Source organism: Chrysoperla carnea, chromosome 1, assembly GCF_905475395.1.
Source record: "Chrysoperla carnea chromosome 1, inChrCarn1.1, whole genome shotgun sequence".
Taxonomy (NCBI): domain Eukaryota; kingdom Metazoa; phylum Arthropoda; class Insecta; order Neuroptera; family Chrysopidae; genus Chrysoperla; species Chrysoperla carnea.
In genome coordinates, this window is record NC_058337.1 from 131,850,410 (window position 1) to 131,874,996 (window position 24,587).

A 24,587-nucleotide genomic window follows, 5' to 3' on the forward strand; every position below is an offset into this window, starting at 1 on the left:
ATGAGACATCGCTTCCTCTTCCTCCCTAATGTGACTGCTCTTGTAATAGTCGCAATAAACTATCAGGCCCAGGAGTTCAGCATGCCTGCCAACTTTGCTAATAGAGACCCTTGGAAGCGATATAAGAACTCGAATATACTCAGACCATATCTGTGTTGTAGTAGACACAAGTACGTTCCTCCGTCCATCCAAGATTGACCATTTTAAGATATCCTCCCTTAAAGAATAGCTTGCAGTTCGCGAACGAACGCTTGGGTGCCTATTGATGCTTTTGTCCGACAGCATTGTGCTATTTCTAGCAAGATCGTCAGCTTCACAATTTCCTGGAATTTCTCAGTGCCCCGGTACCCATACCAGGTTTACATCATTTGCTCCGCCAGCCCATTTAAGAACGTACGGCAGTCCTGTGCTACCTTCGAGGTTAGATAGACTGAGCTGAAGAAATTTAGAGCTTCTTGGCTGCCGTTGAAGATAGTAATGTCGCTGCATCTGATAGTGTTCAGTCTTATACATTCCCATACGAAATGATATAGGTAAATCGAGATTTGCAGAGAAGATCCCACAACCTACCCTCAATTAATTTAATAATGATTTTATCTTGCACTTCTTGAGCCATACATACTACTGTCACCAGCTCCCGTGGTGTATTAATTTTGTTATACAATTTTCGAGTATGGTGTGATTTCTATTTTATTGTAGAAATTTTTCATCAAGGTTATTTCACCGTTTTATAGCTTATTTAGAAATGGAAATGATTTATTATTAGAAAATTATGTAGTAAGAGATTAAAGATTCATATTATATTGTTTAAATATTTTAAAACAAAGATTCAGTTGGATTTGACAATATATTCCGAAATTTCCCATATTTAAGTAATCGTATGATTTTAATAAAAACCTAAAAAAATCGGTGAATTTTTAGTATAATGATGGCTTTTCAGTTTTTAACCCACGAATCGAAAAATGAGGTGTTATAAGTTGGGCCGCTATGTGTGTGTGTCTGTTTATTTGTCAGTCTGTGGCATCGTTGTGCCTCAACGTATGAACCGATGTTAATTTGGTTTTGTTCCGTTTGAAAGGTAATTTAATAGAGAATCTTCTAAGCCATGTATCTTGTTTAGGGTTCTATACACAGAACAACTAAAAAATAGGCAACGATCTTCAAAATCGGTTTAATTTGGAGAAAGCTCCAAGGGAAAAAGTAATTTAATGTTAAGGCGAGTCCAGGAAACTGCTTCCTTCTGGACCTGGATTTACCATTGATTTAGTTGCCTAAATATATGCTTATGCCAAAATAATGTTTTTTTTTCTTACCTCTGATTTCTTGTACCCACTAGAACAAAATGACCTGTTTTGTCCATTTGGTCCATAAATTTGGATACGCCTATGATGATCATATTAATATATAAAATCAATTTTTTTTTAATAGCAAAATAAACAATTCTTTCTTATCAAATTATTATTTATACTTTTGAAAAAATTGAGGTCAAAGTATTCAAATTTGCTGAACAAATTAATCTCATACAAATTAAATTGACCTATCAGAGCACATTTTTGTAATAAATTGTTATAATCTATATTCTTATATTAATTTATATTAAAATATTCTTATTTTGTTTTGAATAATACAACATATTTTTCTTAAAAATAAATTACATAATAATTAAATCTTCCAAAAATAAATTAAAACTCTAAATATGTAAATTAAAAGTAATTAAAATTGTTATTCTTAAAAAAAACATAAAGAAACAAATTATTTTCAACGCATAATAATTTATTTTCTGCATTTTTTATTTCCGAATTTTTTATATCTTGTATATATGAAATATATATCAAGGTAAATTAATTTTAGTCCCAAGTTTGTAACTCTTAGAAATATTTATGATACGAACAAAATTTTAGTATTATAGGTGTTCATAAAATCACCTAATTAGTTCATTTCCGGTTGTCTTTCCATCTATCCGTCATTAATTCATCCGTCATTAAAAAATACTTTAAATACTTTGAAATTTTCTAAGGCAAAAAAGTGTATTTAAACAATTTATTGAGTCAATTGTTTGTTTTCACGTGTTCTTAATTGAATTCAGAAAAATTTACAGTAAGCTCCACGTGCTATCTTTATACTTTTAAAAGCGAGTCTGCAAACTATGCTTCTTCACTAAGTGCACGGAAAATGGAATCTATAAAAATGCTTTTCGTTGATAAGCCTTGAGAACAGTAAAACCGAATTCGCTATGTTCTGTTTTAAAATGTTTAATTAGCCCGTGTAAGCTTTTTAGGGTAAGGAAAGTTTAAAGGTAAATTGAAAAGTTCGGGATACTGGTACTTTTTTATGGATTTGTGTATGAAAATAATCAATAGGTCACGATTCAATCGATGAATATGCGCTCTAATAATTTTTTGGAAATAAAAATTTTATTTTTAAACGATTCTTGGTTGAAAAGCTAGGAGTCCAATGTTTTCCAAGAATTAATTCAATCCACCTCAGACGCCATGAGTCTGGAGTATATTAGGAGTCCTGAATGGACTTCATGCTCCTAAATATAATTTTAAGGGAGAAATAATTTTGATAAAATTTTCTAGAACTTGATTACCTACACAAATATCTGTGTTATAAACCATTTTACAAAACTTCACTATTGTTTGGATAAAAATCTAGCAGACCAATGACAGACCTTGTCAATGAATTACTTCAATCCACCTCAGACGCCCTGAACGCATTTGCGTGATATACTGTTGCTAATAGAGTCCATGCTCCTAAATGTAATTTTAATGGAGAAAATATAATCTTAATGGAGAAAGAGTCTTATTTTATAAAACATTTTACATAACTTCGCACGCCTCCGCAAGCAGATTTGGTTGGTTACTTACATAACAATATTAACTACCCTAAAAATTAAATACAGCAATTAAAATTAATTAAAATTTAAATAATAAATTACACAATATTTATTTCCAACGCATAAAAATAATTACCTAATTTTTACCTAGTCTATATATTTTATTTGTTAATTTTCGTAATAAAATTTTTACTTCCGAAATGTGTAAAATTTATTATTTAGACCAAAAAAAGAAATAGATTTTAAAATTCAGAACAAGAAGTTCTTAGATAAATAATATTGTTCATAACACATAATTTACTTTCTGAAAAAAATGTTACTGTAGCCTGCCCGAAAATCGAAATAAAAAATTTTATAGTATCTTTATGCTTTGAGATGCATAAAATGCTGTAAATACCATTCAATCCACGTTAGATTTACAATCAAATTGGGCCGTAGTGAAAGGGAAAAGTTTGGAACTTTAGAAAATAATATTAGAAGATCAATTTTTCTTAACCTGTCAGCAGTGCTGGATTACCCATTAGGCCGGACTAGGCCACGGCCTAGGGCCCCCGACGGGCAGGGGCCCCCACGAAAATCTGATATAGGTAATTATTTTTGAACAAAAATTTTCAATTTCAAGTTATTTTTTTTTTCATATTTCGAAAAAAAAAAATTATTTTGTTCATTTTATTTCGTTTATAACCTTGGAATGATATGAATAGGCTGTACGGATGCCATGAATACACAAATAAAGATTTATTTTACAATTATTCAAAAAAGGGGGGCCCCAAAATTTTATTGGCCTAGGGCCCCCGATGGGCTTAATCCGGCACTGCCTGTCAGCACTACCATTATGAGCATTTTGTTCATGCTTGATTTAAAACATAAATAACTTTTATTTTTAAAATGATATATGTGGTTGAAACTTTTTCGATCTTCGTATAATTTTATCTATTTATTCGAATTATGAATTTTTTAGATATTTTCAACCTATCTACAGCTTTTAAATATATATTTGTCAACTCCTTGAGAAATTGTGAGAATTTCTCTCTTCACGAGGCTAAAGATGTAAGCAGAAACATGTTCTTCGAAAATTTTCGGGGGTGTTCGTGTACTTTTGTTTAGGGATATTCGGCTCTGCACGGGGTAAATTCTGTGTAGTAGAAAATTTTCTAGTGGGGATAAAAAAGAAGATATTTTATTTTTCGAAAATTTTTCCAAAATTAAATTCTGCAGTCTTGTGCATGTAACTCATTTTTCTCATAAAGTGGGTTCTACCAAAACGCTGTATAAAAAATTACATTTTTGTACAAGGGAACTAGATGTGAAGTATCCGCTTCGCTGGATAACCTCAATTTTAAATACAAAAATTATTGTGTTATAAACTTCACTTCATATGCCGTCACTTACCATCCTTTTGTTCACAATTTCGTCGACATCACATTAACCTCTAAAATTATCGTGTTTCTCTACTATATTATCCATGTATAAAACATAAAAACCTTCCTCTTGAATCATTCTACCTATTAAAAAAAAACCGCATTAAAATCCGTTGCGTAGTTTTAAAGACCTAAGCATACATAGGGAAGCGACTTTGTGTTGTACTAATACTAGAGTAAATCTAAGCAAAAAAAGGCTGTTATATGGATTAAAAGTTCGAGCAACGAAACTTTGGGGTTTTTATTTTTACATCAAAATAAGTATTTTTTGAAATTTTTTACTTTCCCGGAGTGGTGCAACATGTTTAAAAAACAAAATGGCGTCAAAAATGAAATTTTTTTCAGAAATTTTATCATTTTTATTTTATATTCGCAAAAGGAAACATCGGTGCATATCCAAATTTGGTAGGTTTGTAGTCCATGTTAAGAACTACTCCTCATAATTTTTTGGTGGGGTTTCGTCCCTTCCCCTCTCAGTTATATATATATGTATACATACATATGGTAAAACAGTTCATTTGACTATAACTTGAAAAATATTCGATTGATTTTAATGAAACTAATATCAATAGTAGGTTTTATTACTTACAACTTTCGGTTAAAATTTTAGCGAAATCCGTTAAATAGTTCGGCCAAAATTTCCAATTTAGGGAATTGTTTAAAATGGCTGCCATTTTATGCCATTTTGTCCTACGAGGTTAAATTAAGAGGTTAAGTTCGAGATCAGCGACCCCCAAAACCCCTTATACGTCATAAAGATTTTGAATTTGCAAAAAATATGAAAGCGGGAGGGGAAGGGGTGGATGTTGTAAAAAGTGCTATAATAATAAAAGCATCTAAAATTTTGGGTTACTTTAGCATTTTAAACTATTTTGACCTCTTTTTAAAATCTTTTAAGATACATTTATTTCATACACCCCTTCCCCCTAACAGCGCGGGGGTTAAAACTTAAAAATTTTGCTTTAAACCATATAGACCTCTTTTAAAAATAGTTTTCTCATGCCAAAGCAAAAAACACCCCCCAAAGCCAGTCCATACACCCCCCAAACAATTATTTCCAGAAAGTGTTAAATTTTCCGTTTTTCGCAAAAATATGGATCAAGGAGTCATTTTACGGGTAAGCTACTTATTCTAAAATCGAAAGATAATAAAAAATGCTACAATTTAAAAAAAAATTTAACCTCGTAGGACAAAATGGCATAAAATGGCAGCCATTTTAAACAATTCCCTAAATTGGAAATTTTGGCCGAACTATTTAACGGATTTCGCTAAAATTTTAACCGAAAGTTGTAAGTAATAAAACCTACTATTGATATTAGTTTCATTAAAATCAATCGAATATTTTTCAAGTTATAGTCAAATGAACTGTTTTACCATATGTATGTATACATATATATATATAACTGGGAGGGGAAGGGACGAAACCCCACCAAAAAATTATGAGGAGTAGTTCTTAACATGGACTACAAACCTACCAAATTTGGATATGCACCGATGTCGCTTTTTGCGAATATAAAATAAAAATGATAAAATTTCTGAAAAAAATTTCATTTTTGACGCCATTTTGTTTTTTAAACATGTTGCACCACTCCGGGAAAGTAAAAAATTTCAAAAAATACTTATTTTGATGTGAAAAGAAAAACCCCAAAGTTTCGTTGCTCGAACTTTTAATCCATACACAAGGCGTAATTTCACTCTACTATAAGTATTGATGATATTCATACTTATCCACTTCGTTCACTTATGCACAAGCAGATAGCATGGTCGATATATTGGTCCTCATACTTACCGACTTCGTTCATTTATGAACCAACAGATGTCGTTTGTAAATTTGCACCAGTTCACGCAATAAGCTCCTACTAAAAGGAAAACATAGACGTAAATCCAAATCACAAAATTGTTCCACAATTCATCAAATGAAAACATCAAATTACCGAAACAGAAAGTCATTAATCTGGTCTCTAAGGGCTATATTCTCCACACTTTACTTTATAAAATGTCACATAATCGGTGGCTAACATATACATACTAATCTGTATTACTGTTAGGTAGTGAGTGCAAGGGAAAGTGAAACTAATTATTTTTTTTGTTATATTATTTCTGTTATTTTTATTTAAGAACTCTTATTATTATATGCCTTTGTATCAGCAATGCCTAGCCTAGACAATAGCTTGTATTTTTATATTAAATAACAATAGTTTAAATAGATCTATCTGTCTAAGATCTATAATATAACAGTAGATCACACGAGACATTCATTATTGGTTAATGCACTTTTTTAAATAGATGAAACTTGTTGAAAATTAATGCTTACAAGCGTAACTAAATTGTCCACAAAGAGGGTATTATCGTTAGTAAAAATAAATCATGAAATTGGAAAAAAGTTGAAATTTATGTAAAAATATACTTAAATATTCTGATTTCGAGTCATAAAATCATTTTTTTCTTTTAAAATATTAAAATCAAAAATCGTAATTTTTAAACAGTATATCACGTGACCTAAAACCCGGGTAAGTCCTGCTGTGATGTCATAGCGGTACGAGTCATAGACCATCAGTTAGTTCAGAGTAGACAGCTGTGTATAATATATACATAGATAAGTACAGTAGAATCTCGATAAGTTAAAGTCCAAGGGAAACACAAAATATTTTAAGTTATAGAGGTTTTAAGTTATCAAGTGTCTATGTTAGCTAAAGGTTAATATAGAGGTATGTACATGTTTCTATGTACCCTAGTTAATATAGAGGTATGTACATGTTTCTATGTAGTTACTGAGGGCCTATACAGAGATTATTTATTTAAGTTATAGAGGTTGCGTCTTTTAAGTTATAGAGGTTTTGGGCTCTGATGGGAAGGGAACATAGTATTTTTTGAAGTAACAGAGGTTTTTATGTTACCGAGGTTTAAGTTATCGAGATTCTACTGTATTTATATTTATATTATAATCAGATGTCTATGAATATATCTGTCAAACTTATTTGTGTTATTTCGTATAGTGATACCCATATTACGTCATCAAATTGGATGCCCGCGTTTTTGACAGTTTAAAAAAAAGGTTTAAAATTTAATTTAAGTTTTTGCCAAGAAAGCGTGTGTATTTTTCCGAAATAAATTTTTGGTGGCTTTTTATTAGCAAAATCAACATTTTGATGTACTTTTTCAAAAATAGTGGAATACCCTATTGTAGTGAATCATTTAAATGCTTATAAATTTTCTCAAATTTCAATAGTTTATGAATTAGAAGCTCAAATTTCATCATCAACTCTTACCTCTTTTTACTGAGTTGAATAGTTGAGACAAATTATATCTTGATTTTTTATGATCTGTAAAAGCGTGAGGTGCAAAAACATTTTCATTGAGTATAAAAAAGGGCAAATACAGCAAATCATCTCAGGTACTCAACTAGTAATGGCGGTGAGTGGTTTCTACATTATGTTTAGGCAGGACGGAGAACAGTACAGATGTTCAACACAATTATTCAAAATTTTTACCTAAACTTGCTGTATTTTGTAAGAAAATTACGTCTAGCACCACTTTTTATTTTCCAATTTTATTTTAAAAAAAAAAAACACCATAAAATTACATCAAATTCCTCCAAATTTTTTATTAAATACGTTCACAAACATGTGTCTCATTGAAGAAATGAGGAAAATAAATTTATCAATTTTTCGCATCATTTTTAGCCCCCGAATCAAAAAAAGGGGTATTATAAGTTTGACCGCTATGTGTGTCTGTCTGTCTGTGGCATCGTAGCGCCTATACGGTTGAACCGATTGGAATTTTTTCGTTTGAAAAGTAATTTAATGAGGAGTGTTCTTAGATACGTTTCAAGCGCAAACTTAGGGTTCCGTACCTGAAAAATTTCTCGGAGCTTTTTTAAATTTTATAAATATTTCACTTGTTATTAAAACCATTTATTCTTTGGATTGTTCAAAATTTTAATACCGAAATTTTACATACTTACAAAACTAAACTGCCTTTATATGAGTCTGTACTTTTCCAAAATTTTCGAATAGATTTTGTTCCCTTGTGAATGAAATAGTGGATTAAAAATGTTAAAAAATTAAAAAGGGCGATCGCCTATGATCTTTCATTGATAGTAAGAAAGTTTAATAGCAAAAGCCTAATTGGATATAGAGTAATAATTTACGTTTTACTTCTTCCAAACAAAATGCGTGAAAATTATTGTTTATCAAATTGGTTTCTTGTGAGCGAGATCTTTAAATATTATTCTTTAAGAAACTTCATGAAATTTCTACAACAGTTCAAAAAAAAAAACAATACTTAAACTTAAAGATTAAAGTGAGTTTTTTTGGAAATACATAACTATAACTATCTAAATATTTTTTCTTTAATATTACAAAATATTTACATTTAATTTAGTTCAATAAATCTTTTACATTTTTGGGTAATATATTTTAAACTTTGTGAAGCTAGGTACTAATAAACTATTTCAAAATTTTAAGTATAAATTTCGTGAAAGACTTGCAGGTATTTTAATTCGAAATAATATAATAATATACTTTTAGCTACAATAAAGCACTCAAACACCAAAAATAATAATTAAGTGTATGTAACTTTATTATAAGTATATAATATTGAAGTATAAGGTAATATATTACCTTTTGCTACATTTTTTCGTTTTTTTTCTTTTTTCTCTTTTTACTTATACACAAACCGTTTAACTTGTTGAGTGATTACCGTGCATTTATTTGTAACGCATGAGCGCATTTGGTGTATTGCTGCAATTGCCGGACATTGGTTAAAATTATTTATACAAATGATTACCGCATTATTTTATCTATTAATATGTTACTAGAAACAGGAACGTATTTGAAATTAATTCAAGATAATTATAATTATTCGCCAAGGTCTTAAAGGTTCGATTTAGTTATTTATCAACCAAATATTTTAAAACTAGGGAATTAATAGTTTTGAGTAAGAAAATCATATTTACCTATTTGGAAAATTACTGAAGATGAGAAGCAGTTAATATGGCACTCATAATCAGCAACCAACTCTTAAATACTTTTTTAGAATGAACAAGAGATTCGCTGCAACAATATTTAATTATAAATCTAATGTAATATATATGTTTACTTATGCAACACCTAGTACAAGTATGCATTTTAAGTAAGCTACCATTTGTAATTTTTGACTAATGTATAATTATCGAAATTCTTTGGAATTTCGGCGTTTTTGGAATTCGTCATCGTCACACTCTGTCAAAATAGCATAGCCTCCTACCTTTTGCGGTTTATGAGATACAGTCCGCTGACAGGCTGGCAGATGAACGGGCAGCGGAGTCTTAGTGATAGGGTTCTTGTTGGTTATTCTTGGGGTAGGGAACCCTAAAAAGCAGTAGATGTTTATGGAATAACTTCATCATTGAAAGAGTGTCCTATTAATGACAAATCAGTTCATACATACATTTTGACAATATTATTGTAATTTACTATGGTTTCTTAACATCCATATTCAACGCCTGCTGAACAAAATTTTAAACAAATATGAACAATCTTGGGAATGGAAACGCCTGCATAATTATTTTCAGGAAGATGCATTAAGGCACCTAACGGTAGCGCTAGATATAATTTATATAACATTCTTGGCGCCTGTGAAAAGGAGTCCATAATAATAAGAATGTTAACTAAAGAGAATGACAAAAACATACTATGCCTTCTCTATGAACACTTATTTACTTTCTCTATGCACACCTACAGCTTGTTATGTAAAAACATCGAATATAAAAAAAATAAATTTGTGCCTACTTTCGAAATAATTTCTTTAATTTTGTTGGCTTTAATTCCGAAAGATCTAAAGGGTTCATTTTAGAATGTTAAATATGTAGAAAAATTCCACTCGGGTGGGGATCGAACCCACTACCTTTGCCAAGCCTGGCCAACATTCTAACAACTGAGCAACCAAGATGTACGACAGCTGTGTCATATAAATCCAAATCCATGACTGTACAAATCTTTTACTCAGTAAATTGTTATACAAAGTCTGTATTGTACAATAATTTTTATTAAAAATAAATAAATCCACACATACTACACACATTTAAATTAAGTTTTAATAAAAATAATGTTTAAAAAAAAAATTTTTAAAAAAAACAACACACATTTTAATTACATAATATTTTTGGTTCATATATTATTATTTTATTATGATTATTAATTATTATATAAGTATAATATACACAATAATATACAAGAAATTAACGCTTACAAAAGTAAATCACAATTTAATTAATTTTGAAATAATTTACAATTAATGGAATTTATATTTTATACATGATGAAAATTATTATTTATAATTTATAGTTATATTTATTTATTTATGGTTCTGGACTAATTCCAATCAGGTATTGAGTTTGAGCGTGTATTCTTTTTCCAAAATAAATATTTTCACATTTATTATAAATAAATTCTTATCAAAACAAGGAAATGTTTTTTATTTCGTATATATATATATATATATATATTTCTTTGAAACGTTTCGTAATAATTCTTTATTAATGTTATTTCATTTTCAAGGGTTTTCGTCAATATTTTTTATGGTGATTGGCTGCATTCACAGTAACTGATCAATGAGACAGCGTTCAGAACACATTCAGTAATAGAGTATTTTTTAATAACCTCAAAATTTTGAATTTAATCATCATTTCTTTTTTTTTTCATTTCAAATAATTTAAAATTTTTTAACTTTTTAGTAAATGTCCAAATGATATAGTTTAATAACCATAAATTAAATATGATGCCAAGAAAATGTTTTCATATTTGTAGCCGGTTTTAGTCTCGCAAAAAATGCAAGATCAACATCAAGACTACGTCTACGGTAGCGAGAATAGGGCCAAAATCCTATCAAGATTAAGACCTTCAAGTGTTGGTCCTCCATGGTCTTTCCGGCCCCTACATCTTAAAACACGGCTGCGCATTTAGAGTCTTTCAAATGAATTTTAAAAAAAACATTTCCTCAAACAAGCACTTTTAACTACCAGAATAAATAATCACGAGCTATTTGCCCAAAAACTTCAAATCTGAATGTTATGTGACTAGACTAAACATAAACGATCCGCTCGCCAAAAAGTATGTTAGAGTTCAATCAAACCAAAGTGGCACCGAGCAAGAGAGAGTGTATGATGTATATATATGCACTCGTATCTATACTCTCTCTTGTTCAGTGCCACTTAGTTTTGATAGAACTCTACTTAAGAAGTTTTAGCACAAGATCAAAGTCATCTTCTTAATTTAACATGCATCTGAGATGCCTTATGTTTACTTAAGTTCTAAAGCTGTATTCACAATTATATTGTCTGATTATAAAATGTAGACCGATACAGATTAGCCATTGAAAGCATAATTCAAAATGACACCAAAAAACCGTGGAATTCTCACATTACCAGTTATCGAATGTCGACCAATCGTAAGGCAAAATGGAAATCCCAGTATTGGAAAATGACATACATATTCGTACAATGCATACAAGTTTTGGATTTTTTTCAGCACCTACTAGATTTTCTCGATATTTTGACATTTGCAAATCAAGAATTTCTTAAAAAATATCTGCATGTCTGCCATCTAGCAGGGAAAATGAAAACAAAAACATGTATGCTTTTTAAGAGTATGACATTTTACAGTAAAATGTTACATGCTTTAATATATACATGGTTCATTTTGATGGCAAAAAAAAAGCATGAACTTCATCGATGTAACTTAACAAAATTTTTGGAATGAACACATAATATCATTGAAACGGTCGTAATTCTAAATCATCATCGTCGCCAATTCGAAAATAAATAAACTTAACAATATATACAATAATTACAACTGGTATTAAAACCACTAACGCTGCAAGCGTAAACTCAATTATCATTAATATATCACCTTTATTTCGTTGAAAAAACGTTGCTCCACCATTTTCATTCGTATGCGGCTGTTGTTCAACACACATAAACGGGCTAAACATTATGTCATCCGTCAACGTAACATTTACACGAAAATTTATAAACTCTTTTAAGATTTCCTCATGACGTGCACACGTAAATTGATTTCCTTGTATTTGTATATATTTTAAATTCTTTAAATATCGTAATTTATCGATATTAAAATCTAATAACTCGTTATTATTTATATACAATTCACGTAACTCACTTAACGGATAAAAATCTTGCGTATAATCAATTCGACTATCGTTTAAAAAAACGTAATTAAATAAATTTAAATTATTATGAGCTAAATTTAATTTTTGTAATTTATATAAAATTTTTATGGCATTTGATGGAAATTTTTGTAAACTATTATGTGAGAAATTTAATTCCTCTAATCGTACAGCTAATAAATTCACTTGATTCATGTAAATTACATGAATTTTATTATTATTTAAACGTAAACAACGTAAATTTAAAAATAATGTTAATATATCACCATCAATATACGTTAATTGATTATGTGATAAATTTAGTATAATTAAATTTTGTTTTAAATCATCAAACACTTCTAAATCAATTGTTTTTAATTGATTATGTTCTAAATTTAATGACACTAAATTTGTTAAACCATAAAACGCATTCACATCAATGATTTCAATATGATTATGTGATAAATCCAAAACATGTAAATCATTTTTTAAAATTGAACGATTCATATTACGCGGCCAACCATTAATAAAGAATCCACTCACTAGATGTGTTAGTTTACCATGTGTGATTTTCATTTGTGTTAAACTATTTTGATGAAAATGTTTTTGAAAACGTTTAAAATCTGTTGAAGTTGTATTAAAACATTCAATACTTCCATGTTGTGTTTCAAAATAATAGCATCCATCACATGATGTTTTTTGAATGTAAATCACCAAAATAAATGTTGTTAAAATCCATAATATGAGTTTTTCCATGTCTATTCACAAACAAAAAAACTACATTTTATTATATAAGTTATTTTTAACATAAATGAATAAATTGTTTAAGATGAGTCTTAAATGACAAAGCAACATTTCCCCGCAAATTAATTTAATGTATTTATTTAAAACGATTCCATTTAATTAAAAGAAATTATGAAACAAACAAGAGCCAAGTGTTTTATTTTTAAATACAAAACATATGATCATTTATAGGCCAGTTAAATTAAAAGTTCTAAGCTGTGTTAAAGCTTAATTTTTGATCATACTTTTTTTGAAATGTATTTTGAATAAGGCCGACTTTTTTCAGACAAAACTCGAGTTTCTTCGGACAATACTCGTGTTTTCCGAAACATAATTAAATCTTCGGATATAGTTCGGAAATAATGAATTTTTAATAATATATTCTTTTGTGGTTTTAAGACTTTAGATAGTTATTAAAATAACACCGAGAATTACCGGGGCGATTATTAGATGCAGTTGTGTTTTCACGGAAGTGCGCGGAAAAATGAAAAATAGTGCTATCTTTAGAGATATTGAAATCTCTTCCCCTTGTATAAAGTTGCGGGCAAAGCGAGATCAAAGTTCGAATGCAGAAACCAGATCTTCCCACGCCGGGTTTCACACACATGCCGTTAGTGGTGTTAATACATAATTATGATCATAGACTTTCTCTGTCGCCTTCTGACCTCCGTTTAGGGGTCATTAACGTCCAACTATACCATACTACGAGCAAACCAAGGTCTGATACTACAGACAAAAATAAAATCGAAGAAAAAGAAGAATTTCATTAAGAAAATGAAATTATGTTTAAATGAAATACAAAAATATTTTAGTTTTTAATACCCTTTTTCACTATGAGAACATGAAATAAATGGGAATAATTTCCGATAACGGGAGCATGGAATAAAAATTACATGTTGGCAGTGGCAGATTTAAGCTGTGGCGAAGGAACAGTTGCCCACTAGTTCCTCAAAGTTCATGTATGAAGACTAAAATAAGGAGAAGGGAAGACAAATTTGTAGGAAAGGGCACCACAAGAGGGGCACCAATTTGATTAACGAAGACTAAAAAAAACCTATTTACTCATTTTGCCCACTGGGCCTTTTTTCCTAAATCCACCACCGCATTTTGGCCTTTTATCTAACTTTTTTGAAGTGAAAACTTCTTTAGCCACTTTAGCGATATGTAATTAATATTATATAATAAATAATATTTGGTAGAGTAAAATCTTTTGGTTTCGCGTCAACATGCTATGAATATAGCTACAGATATAACACCGTAACTTAGGAAACTAAAACTTTTTTCAATCGAAAGAACGACACCTATGTAATAATAATTAAAGCTGTACAATTAACTATTAACTAAAAGTGATTCTAATCTTTGATAGCTTCTCATTACTGTTCATAGATGGCGTATTATATTATTGATAAAAGTTTTTTATACACACGTTAATAATTTTAATTTAACACACGTTAATAAATTAATCAGGGGTGTATCTACCGTCGTATCAGTCGTATCAATGATACGGGGCCCCCGAGCTAATGAGGCCCCCGGGATAATTCTACGCAATGTATATTTGACCATGTAAACTCACAGCAACATATTAATGCATCCCTATCTTATAATAATTGGTTACAAGAAAATATCAATGATACTTTATTGCAAAGTGAATTCAATAGTCAAATTACAATTGGAGAGATGTATCTAGTTATGATCGTATTATTATTATATCTAATTATATCCAGGGCCCCTCCAAGTCGAGCTACGCCACTGAAATTAATTATAAAATTTAAAGAAAACAAGTGAAAGCAAACAATTGACTGAGTTAATTGTTGAAATACTATGCATATAGTCAGTGTTGATTTCTTTATCACATAACACATACAAACATGTGACACATACATAACTGATATTCAAGTATAGTGCATACTATAAAATTTCCGCCTAATTGGCCCCCACACGGGTAAACGGCGATGTTTACGAAAAAATGTTTCAAACAAAAGTTGTTTAATTTTTGATAAGGAACATTTTTTACATTTAAACTTTAGTTCTATCTCTAACGGTTTACAAGATTGGTCCTACGGACCCAAGACCCAATTGACCTATGATGCTCATTTACGAACTTGACCTCACTTTTTACGTCCTGAGTACGCTGTAAATTTCAGCTCGATATCTCTTTTCGTTTTTGAGTTTTCGTGTCCACAGACGGACGGACGGACGGACGGACAACCAGAAATGGACTAATTAGGTGATTCTGTGAACACCTATGACAAAATTTTTTTCCTAGCATCATTATTTTTAAGCGTTACAAACTTGGGACTAAACTTAATATACTATGTATATTTCATATATACATGGTATAAAAACATTGTTATTTCAAAGTTTTAAGTTTTCGCTTCAGTCGACAGTATCGCCATGACTGACTATCTTTTTTCTTAAGATTTTTTTCGATGGTGGTAGCAAGGGAATAAATTAAATTAAATGTTTAAATCAAAAAATGAATCTTGAAAACAACTTTTCATGCACATAGCAAGTGATTTTCGACTTAAATTAAATGGACTAAAAAATCTATTTAAATTGTGTGTGTAAAACGTCTCTCAATGTTGTGTACATACCAAAAATAATATTTTCATTTCATTAATAAACTCAAAACTCATACACAATATTTTTGTGGATATATTTTCGCCTGCCGTCGCGTTCACCACTGTTCTTCACACATAATATTTTTATAAAAATAGATCAAAACTATTTACTTATTCATTTTTCTCACAATAACAATAATTATTTTATCGTTTTCAACAACGACGACACAATATTATTCATACAAACACACTACATCAATTTCAAAAACTTTGATTATAAATAAAATATAAAAATTTTTATTTTAGTTAATATTAAAAAGATTATGTGCTACATAATTGTCTTATCTTTAATGCGGTTATTATTTTTAGTCCCTGTTTCTGATTTATCAATTTTTGTATGGTGTTGATATAAATTTCCCATGATTAAATTTTCTGAATAAAAAATATTAATTTTAATTTTTAAATATTGAGTAATTTGTTCTAATAGTTTTCCGTCTTATTGTGCGAGCACTGTTTTTAAAAACAAAACGGTATTGTGAACCTATTCCAAGGTTTTATTTTATCTGATGTTTTAAATAATAATAAAAAGATTTTTTTTATTATTTATTTACAAATGAAATAAGTTTAGTACAGTTAATAAAACGTTTTTAGGGTTTAAAATAGATATATTACTGTCGGCAGTGAAGAGATCCCTATCAAGTCATAATCTGGAAGACCATTTTTATGTTTGTTTTTTTTTAAATGTGGCCATATTTTGGCTGAGATTATCTACTCCACAAACAAGTGAAATTTACAAAATTAAAAAAACCCCCGACAAATTTTTCGGATACGGAACCCTAAACGCGCACCTGAAAATTATTTTAAAACACTCTCCATTAAATTACCTTTTTCTTTAAAGCCATTTTCAAACTGAGCCGATTTTGAAGATCATCGTCAATTTTTTAGTTTTTTCGGGTACGGACTCCTAAACTTGCACTTGAAACATAGCTAAGAACACTCTCCATTAAATTAGCTTTTAAAAAAAAATCTAAATCGGTTCATCCGCTTAGGCACTACGATGCAACAGACAGGCAGACAGATACACACACATGGCGGTCAAACTTAAACCACCCTTTTTTTTAGTTCGGGGGTTAAAAACATAAAAATCAATTATCTGCTCGAGTTAAGCGTGATTTGCATGTTGGCAACGTTAGCACACAATTAAAATTTGAAATGGATCAAAAGAAAATAAGAAGAAATGTGCTTTTTCAGAATTTTCGAAAACCAGTTTTGTTTTAATTGAAACGAAACCGGATTTTTCCAAATTGTTAAAAATAGATAATCTGAATCATCACAAAATTCATAAAAACATGAATGCTAAAAGGCTTGTGTTTCAGATCAAACTACTTAAAAGCTCAAACAAAAAAATAGGGTATTCCACTATGTTTGAAAAAGTACTTCAAAATGTTGATTTTCCCAATAAAAGGCCACAAAAAAATCTATTTCGGCAAAATAAACACACTTTCTTGCCATAAAATTAAATTAAATTTTAAACCTTTTTTATCCTCGCAAAAACGCTGTCATCCATTTTGGTGACGTAATATTGGTAAAAACAAAGTCGTGTTTGTAATTATTATATGTATAAATATCTAAAGTTGATGGCAACCTGCAATTAATTTGAAAACCATCAACAAATTAGTAATTGATACTCATTATTTTTGCCTATATGATGTCACATCATGGCGGCTCGTGTTTTAGGTCACTTGATATACATATTAAAAACTACGACTTTTAATTTTAATATAATAAAACAATAATGTGCTTTTATGACTCAAAATCAGAATATTTAAATATATTTCTACATAAATTTTAATTTTTATCAGAATTCATTATTTATTTTTCACTACCAAAAGTATCCTTTTAAAAAAACCTACTAAAATTTCAGAATTTATTTGAAAAACATAATATTTAAAAAAATTAAACTCTTGAATGGCTGGACTATTAAGTAATTTAATTTTTTTTTTAAATATTAAGTGGCAAATAATTATATTCACGCAATATTCAAGGTTAAGATTTTCAATTTTGGGTAGGTCAATATAATTATAATAAGTTAAGTATGAATAGTGAACACAGTATGAACTCATTGTAATATGAATAAGTCCATTGATTACAGGTATTTACTTATATATAAATGATTCATTAAAAGAATCGACTCTACCTTTTTGCTAGTAGTCAGTCCAACGGTCAACACGTTTTTTTTTTATTGGAAATTTTATTCAATTTATCATTATGTATTACTAACATTAATTTACTGGAAGCAGAAAATGGAAATAATATTAAATTGAAAATTTAAAGAAACCGGCGACATAAAATCAGATTTTGTCGATTTGTTTGTGGCATTGTAGCTCCTAAATAGGTGAACCAATTGAAAATGTTAATGTAAAAGTATCCACAGAGGTATTTTAAACATTACAGGAAAAATATTGTTAAGGATGTATGAGCATGGTAGTGGGGACACAAATTTAAAAATAGATATTTTCAATTTTGATGATAAAATTATATTATTACTTGACGATATAAGACGAAAAGTAAGAATAAAATTTTTCGATATCTGGCTTAATTTTCAAAATATCGAAAATTGAAAATTTTGTTTAATTATTTAGCTTTCGATATTTCGAAAACCAAGACACATATCGAAAAATTTTATTCTTATTTTTCGTCTACATTCATGAAGTTATAACAAAATTCATCATCAAAGTTGAAAATAAGATAAAAATAATTTCAACCCTTAAGCTACCCTGCTCTTACATCCCTTATATGGACGGTGACACTTAGTTTTTTTCTTTTCTAATTCATTGCTAATATGTTTACTTTCTATTAAAAAGTTTTTTTTAAATTTGTTTTCATTCATTCCAAATGAAAATTATCAAAAACTTCCAAAATATGTCGTTTTTTGAGATTCCTCCATAAGAGCCAATGTATTTTATATCGATTTTTAATGACTTTTTTCTTAAAAATTTGCACGGATACCTAAGCTGAAATTTTAACCACATGTTCTTTGAGTAAAAGACTACCTACAAACAAATTTTGAGCCTTTAAATCAAACATTGTTGTCATGCTCGTATATCCTTAAAATAATGCATTGTTCATTTATACCGTTTTAAGAATGTACGAGCGCTAGGGCAATTTTGGATAAAAGGCTTGATTTTTTTTATATATAAAAAAAATCAACCCTTTTGAAATAATGAGTCAAACCTGACTCATCTGTGACTCATATCTTACGTAAATTATGACATTGCGTGATTCAATTTGACGTCATAATTACGTCGTTGTGTTCACTGTGCATGAAGTTGAAATAAGTATAAATCAATTCTGAAAATTACAAGGAGGGTTTTCCGATTATTTAAATAAGTAAATTACTTCAAAAGTAGGCATATTTAACGTTGGTCTTTTGGTAAAACAGTAGATATGTTTTCATAGTTTTTTTCATAGATCGATCTGCTTTTAAAGTCATTTATTTATTGTTAATTAAATAATCGGGCAATCCCTCTCCCTGAAAATTTTCAGAATTGACTTAGACTTAGTCCAACTTCATATGCCCCCCACCCCTAAAATTTTCAGAATTGATTTAGACTTAATCCAACTTCATATAAAAAAAAATCAAGCCTTTTATCCAAAATTGTCCTGGCGCTCGTACATCCTTAATATAAATTGTAAATATTTTTCCGGGTCAAACTGTACATTTATTAACAATGATTATGATTGTGTTAAAATGTTGTAAATATGTCTGACGTTTACATATTCTTATCTTGATAAAAAAAAATATATTTAAATATAAAGGTCGAAATTAAACAATTTTATTAAAACAAGCAAACCGACTGCTGACATCACTCAATCTAACTGAAAACATTTAACTTATGCATGCATGCTATTTTAATCATTCAATTCACATATCGTCAGGTTCTAGTTGATTGATGTAGACAGGGAAATTAAGAAAAGTCGAGAGAGTTCGATTCTGATATAGGTGCAAGTATGGATTCAAATAATTTCTTGGGTTGGCCAAATATTCTTATCTTATCAAACTAATTATTTTGTCATTTCTGACTTACTTAAAAATATTGGCTTTCTTCCCTTACTCTCTGAAGGGGGGAGGGAATTGTTCGCTGTGAAGTTCAAAGCTAGAATATAAAAGAAGTTCTAGGGAGCTTATTTCTGAAAATTTTATCCGAAGAAAAAGTCACTGAAAGATTCAAAACCTTTCCAATAAGAATCCTTACCACAAGTCGAGGGGTCAAAGTCTCGAACGAATAAGAATGAAAGTTATTTTTTCTCAGGAGAATACTTTACTAAAATAAGCTTTCGAGGCGTATATTATTGACCAAGCTTAGAACTTTTTGATCACTCTGATTAATAAAAAACCATAGTAAGTATGACCCTAAAAAGCAACACCAATAACTTTTTGATTAAATAATTGAGAACTTACTTATGGTACTTCTAGACAAATAATCTAGAATTCATTATCTTAAGGTTTCTTGAGATAACCGTGGGGGCCCTTACAAGGCGCTAAAAGAAAAATGAGAGAAGAAAATGTTAAAAAATGTTTCTTGCTACACCGTAGCTATTAATCTGATTCTCATACCGTAGCCATGATAATCATTTTAGGGCAATGGTTTTTCTCTGATTTAAAGTCTGTTAGAATCAAAACTTTCTTACAGATGACTTAAGGACTAGTCATCTGCAAACCGAAATTTTGCTCATGGTGACCACTTTTGGAAATTTGTAAATTTTGAAAGTGATTTTGATAATGAAATCGTTAGCACATTTTAGCCTATCTCAATAAATGTCTAATAGCAACATATTGTATAATTATCTATACTCCCAAATTAGAAATGAAAAAGTTGGATGACGCCTGTCTAACAATAATCTCTTTTGTTCTAGGTATCCACATTACTTATTTTACTAATGTTCGTATTCGCCAGCTACGGTGTACAGCTATATGGTGGCCGTTTAGCTCGTTGCAATGACCCAACAATTATCCGACGTGAAGATTGTGTTGGAGTATTTATGCGACGTGTATTTGTCACAAAAATGAAACTAAAACCAGGTGTAAATGAGTCTTATCCATCAATGTTAGTTCCAAGAGTATGGTAAGTATAGTTTCGCATTATCGCGACCCAAGATACTTGAATGTTATAACTAAGACCATTAAATTTTCTAGGGCAAATCCACGAAGATTTAATTTTGATAATATTTACGATGCTATGTTAGCTTTATTCGAAGTATTGTCCTTCAAAGGATGGTTAGATGTTCGAGATGTCTTACTGAAGGCACTTGGGCCAGTTCATGTCATTTATATCCATGTTTACATATTTTTGGGTTGTATGATTGGCCTAACGTTATTCGTCGGTGTTGTAATTGCTAACTATTCGGAGAATAAAGGAACAGCTTTGTTAACTGTTGACCAAAGGCGTTGGTAAGTGACATACAGTTTCATAAATAATGATTCTCTTCAGCCATACCACTTTCCAATCATTTTTCGGCTTCGCTTTCTCTAAAAATATTTTCCCAATATACTACAGGGTGGTTTTCCCAATTTATGACAGCAAAACTTCGTAAAACACTTATGTTAGGCTGGGAAAGCGTTCTAATTTCTTCGAAACGGGGCGATGATTCATAATTCACATATGTCTCCACCGCTGGTTTTCGTAATTTATCACCACGGGTATTAAATCAATAAAAGCTCTTAACTAATACTGTGAGTCAAATTAAAAAACAAAACCCTAAATCTAGATAAGGGTGCTTTCCTGGTCATAAATATAATGAGAAACCGTCATTATCTATCATCTGATGAAGCCCTGCTGTTATAAATTGGACCATCTTGTACAATTCTAAAAAATTCAACTATTTTCTAGGTGTGATTTAAAAAAGCGATTAAAAATTGCTCAACCATTACACCTACCACCGAGGCCGGATGGAAAAAAGTTTCGTGCATCGATCTATGATATAACACAAAATTTAACTTTTAAACGAATAATTGCAGTTATGGTCCTAATTAATAGTAGTCTATTAGGGGTCTCTGTGAGTATAATAAAATTGGGGACGGTAGAACAATGGTGATCTAAATAACATTTTTATTTTTGTTGGAATTTATTGGGGAAATTGATGATAAATGGCACTTGAATGAGTCCAGCATGGAATAATTATGAAGAATAAGTTTTTTTCAAGCCCAAATTTCAAAATTTTTATTTTAAGGAAAATGATACTTGGATCACTGTAGTTCTACCACCACTAATTATATTGGAATCGCCCATCTTTAATATTAATTATTTTTCTATAATTTTCATTGGTATTTTATTTCCTTGTTTTCACGCTACGACTCTGGAAAAATAGTGGATTAAAGAGGAAGAACATACTGAACCGTTAGCATTAATTAGTACAATATTAACATTGGTATTTGTAGTGGAAGTTGTTATGAAAAATATTGCATTTACACCACGCGGTTATTGGCAATCGAGACGAAATCGTTATGATTTGCTTGTTACAGTTTTGGGAGTTATTTGGATTATTATTCATTCATCATTAAAAGTAAATAAATGTTTTCAAATTATCTTATACCCTTAACTTAGAAATGGATTGATAAAATAGGCATAAAAATAGTTCAATTTCTTGCAAAGGTTCTTACTTGATAAAGTAAGCTGCGTGAGCTGCGCCAAAAACTCAATTTTGTCTTTCCTCTTATAATAATAATTATAATCAAATCCTACTGGGGAAAGGCCACCTTCAATTTATCTCAATTTTATCTGTTTTGCACCTCTTGCCACCACTGATCCCCTGCGTATTTTACCAGTTCCTCTTTCCACCTTGTTCGTGGGTAGCCTTTGGATCTTTTATAGTTATAAGGAGTTTATTTTGTGCTGCAAACTGTCCACCTGAAAATAGGGCTCAGTGTGTCTGAATGAATCAGTTTCTTAAAATTAATCCTCTAAATGTTCGATCATCTTTCAAGTCAGAAAACAATTATTGCTGATTGTGATTTCGCAAGTTGATATCATAATGTTTGCTTTTGGAACCTTAAAACTCACCGTCGAAAATTTTAGAGAGAAAAAATCTAAAATGCGAGGAATCTATGTGGCTGTTGGCTTCAATAAATCCAGATACTCTGATTGGCTTATCGAAAGGTAGTATCCGAGACAGTTTACACTCAACTAGAAGCTAAAAGTACAGGACCAAACTGTTTGAATTTGAAACCGGCAATCCATTTCTAAAAATTTCCTTTCTAAAAACATGTAATTCACAAAAATAACTTCCTTTTTCTAGAATGATTTATCATATTTTATTGGTTTTATGGTTGTTGTTTTACGATTCTTCACAATTACTGGAAAACATGCCACACTCAAAATGTTAATGTTAACCGTAGGAGTTTCAGTATGTAAAAGTTTCTTTATTATTTTTGGAATGTTTTTATTGGTATTCTTTTATGCCTTGGCTGGTACAATTCTTTTTGGGACTGTTAAATATGGAGAAGGAATTGGAAGGTAAATAAAAATCATTTTATAAAAAAATTAGACGTTTGTTTTACTTTATTTACAATTATAGGCGAGCAAATTTTGAATCACCTGTTACGGGTGTTGCCATGTTATTCCGTATTGTTACTGGTGAAGATTGGAATAAAATAATGCATGATTGTATGATTCAACCGCCATATTGTACGCCAGCAGATAATTATTGGGAAACAGATTGTGGCAATTTTAGTGGCTCGTTGATATACTTTTGTACATTTTATGTTATAATCACATATATTGTGCTAAATTTACTCGTGGGTAAGAATACAAATTATACTACAAGCTTTTAGTATCCCTTCTAGAACGCCTTTATAGAAAACTTCAGGAATTTTCAGGAAAGAGCAAAGAGCAGTACTCTCCTTACCAACACGTGTTAGTCACTTAGATATCTGAGTTTTTTGTGCCCAGGTTGAACTTTTAATTATCGTCGATTTCTGAATTCACTTTACTAAGCTTTCATTAGCCCGAGATTCTATAAATTCACACCCGTTCCTACCTTAGATATGAGTTATACATTTGGCGACATCATAACTACCCATTTTCTTATTATAAAAGCCTTCTCCGATATTAATGCACATAAATTATAAATTTTATTTTCATCCACTAACAGCTATTATCATGGAGAACTTTTCATTATTTTATTCGAATGAAGAAGATGCATTGCTATCATATGCTGACATCCGGAACTTTCAAAATACATGGAATGTTGTGGATATACATCAAAGAGGTGTTATACCTGTTCGTCGCGTGAAATTTATTTTAAGATTATTAAAAGGAAGGCTTGAAGTTGATCCACAGAAAGATCGTCTTCTTTATAAACATATGTGTTACGAATTGGAAAGATTACATAATGGAGAAGATGTAACGTTCCACGATGTTATCAAGTAAGTTGAAGAAAATTTTTGAAGCAAACTTAAAGGTAGCACCTGACTGCTGAACGTCCTAAAATGAGCTGGCTGGGATACAGGCACATTTCAGGGAGTTTCAAAGACGACAAGCATCACTAAGAATCCGGGAGTTCCCTTTGCGAACTGCAAGCTACTCTTAAATAAAAAAGACCAATCTAACATGGAGAGAAGAACGCACTTGTGATAATGGGAGATAGATATGATCGGAGTACAATCGCATGCGTTCCGAAGATCTGATCTCACTTCAAAGGGTCTCTACAAACAAAATCGTAGCGGAAATAACAGGACACTGGTATTGCAGGAGCTGTCACAGTGAGAAGGAGGAGGAAACGATGTCTCATCTTCTCTGTCACTTTTTAGCTCTTGCCATGAAGTGATGAACTCATATGAGT

At 30.3% G+C, this 24,587-nt stretch overlaps 1 protein-coding gene across 1 annotated transcript in view; it reads left to right on the top strand.

Annotated features, from left to right (window-relative positions):
• Positions 1 to 24,587, top strand: part of LOC123305478 (sodium leak channel non-selective protein) — a 111,813-nt gene that overhangs the window by 72,895 nt on the left and 14,331 nt on the right. The window contains exons 15-21 of the mRNA XM_044887201.1: positions 20,664 to 20,872; positions 20,944 to 21,198; positions 21,638 to 21,803; positions 22,116 to 22,310; positions 23,043 to 23,260; positions 23,322 to 23,545; positions 23,898 to 24,171. Coding sequence (XP_044743136.1) covers positions 20,664 to 20,872; positions 20,944 to 21,198; positions 21,638 to 21,803; positions 22,116 to 22,310; positions 23,043 to 23,260; positions 23,322 to 23,545; positions 23,898 to 24,171 — 1,541 coding nt within the window. The remainder of the gene's footprint in view (positions 1 to 20,663; positions 20,873 to 20,943; positions 21,199 to 21,637; positions 21,804 to 22,115; positions 22,311 to 23,042; positions 23,261 to 23,321; positions 23,546 to 23,897; positions 24,172 to 24,587) is intronic.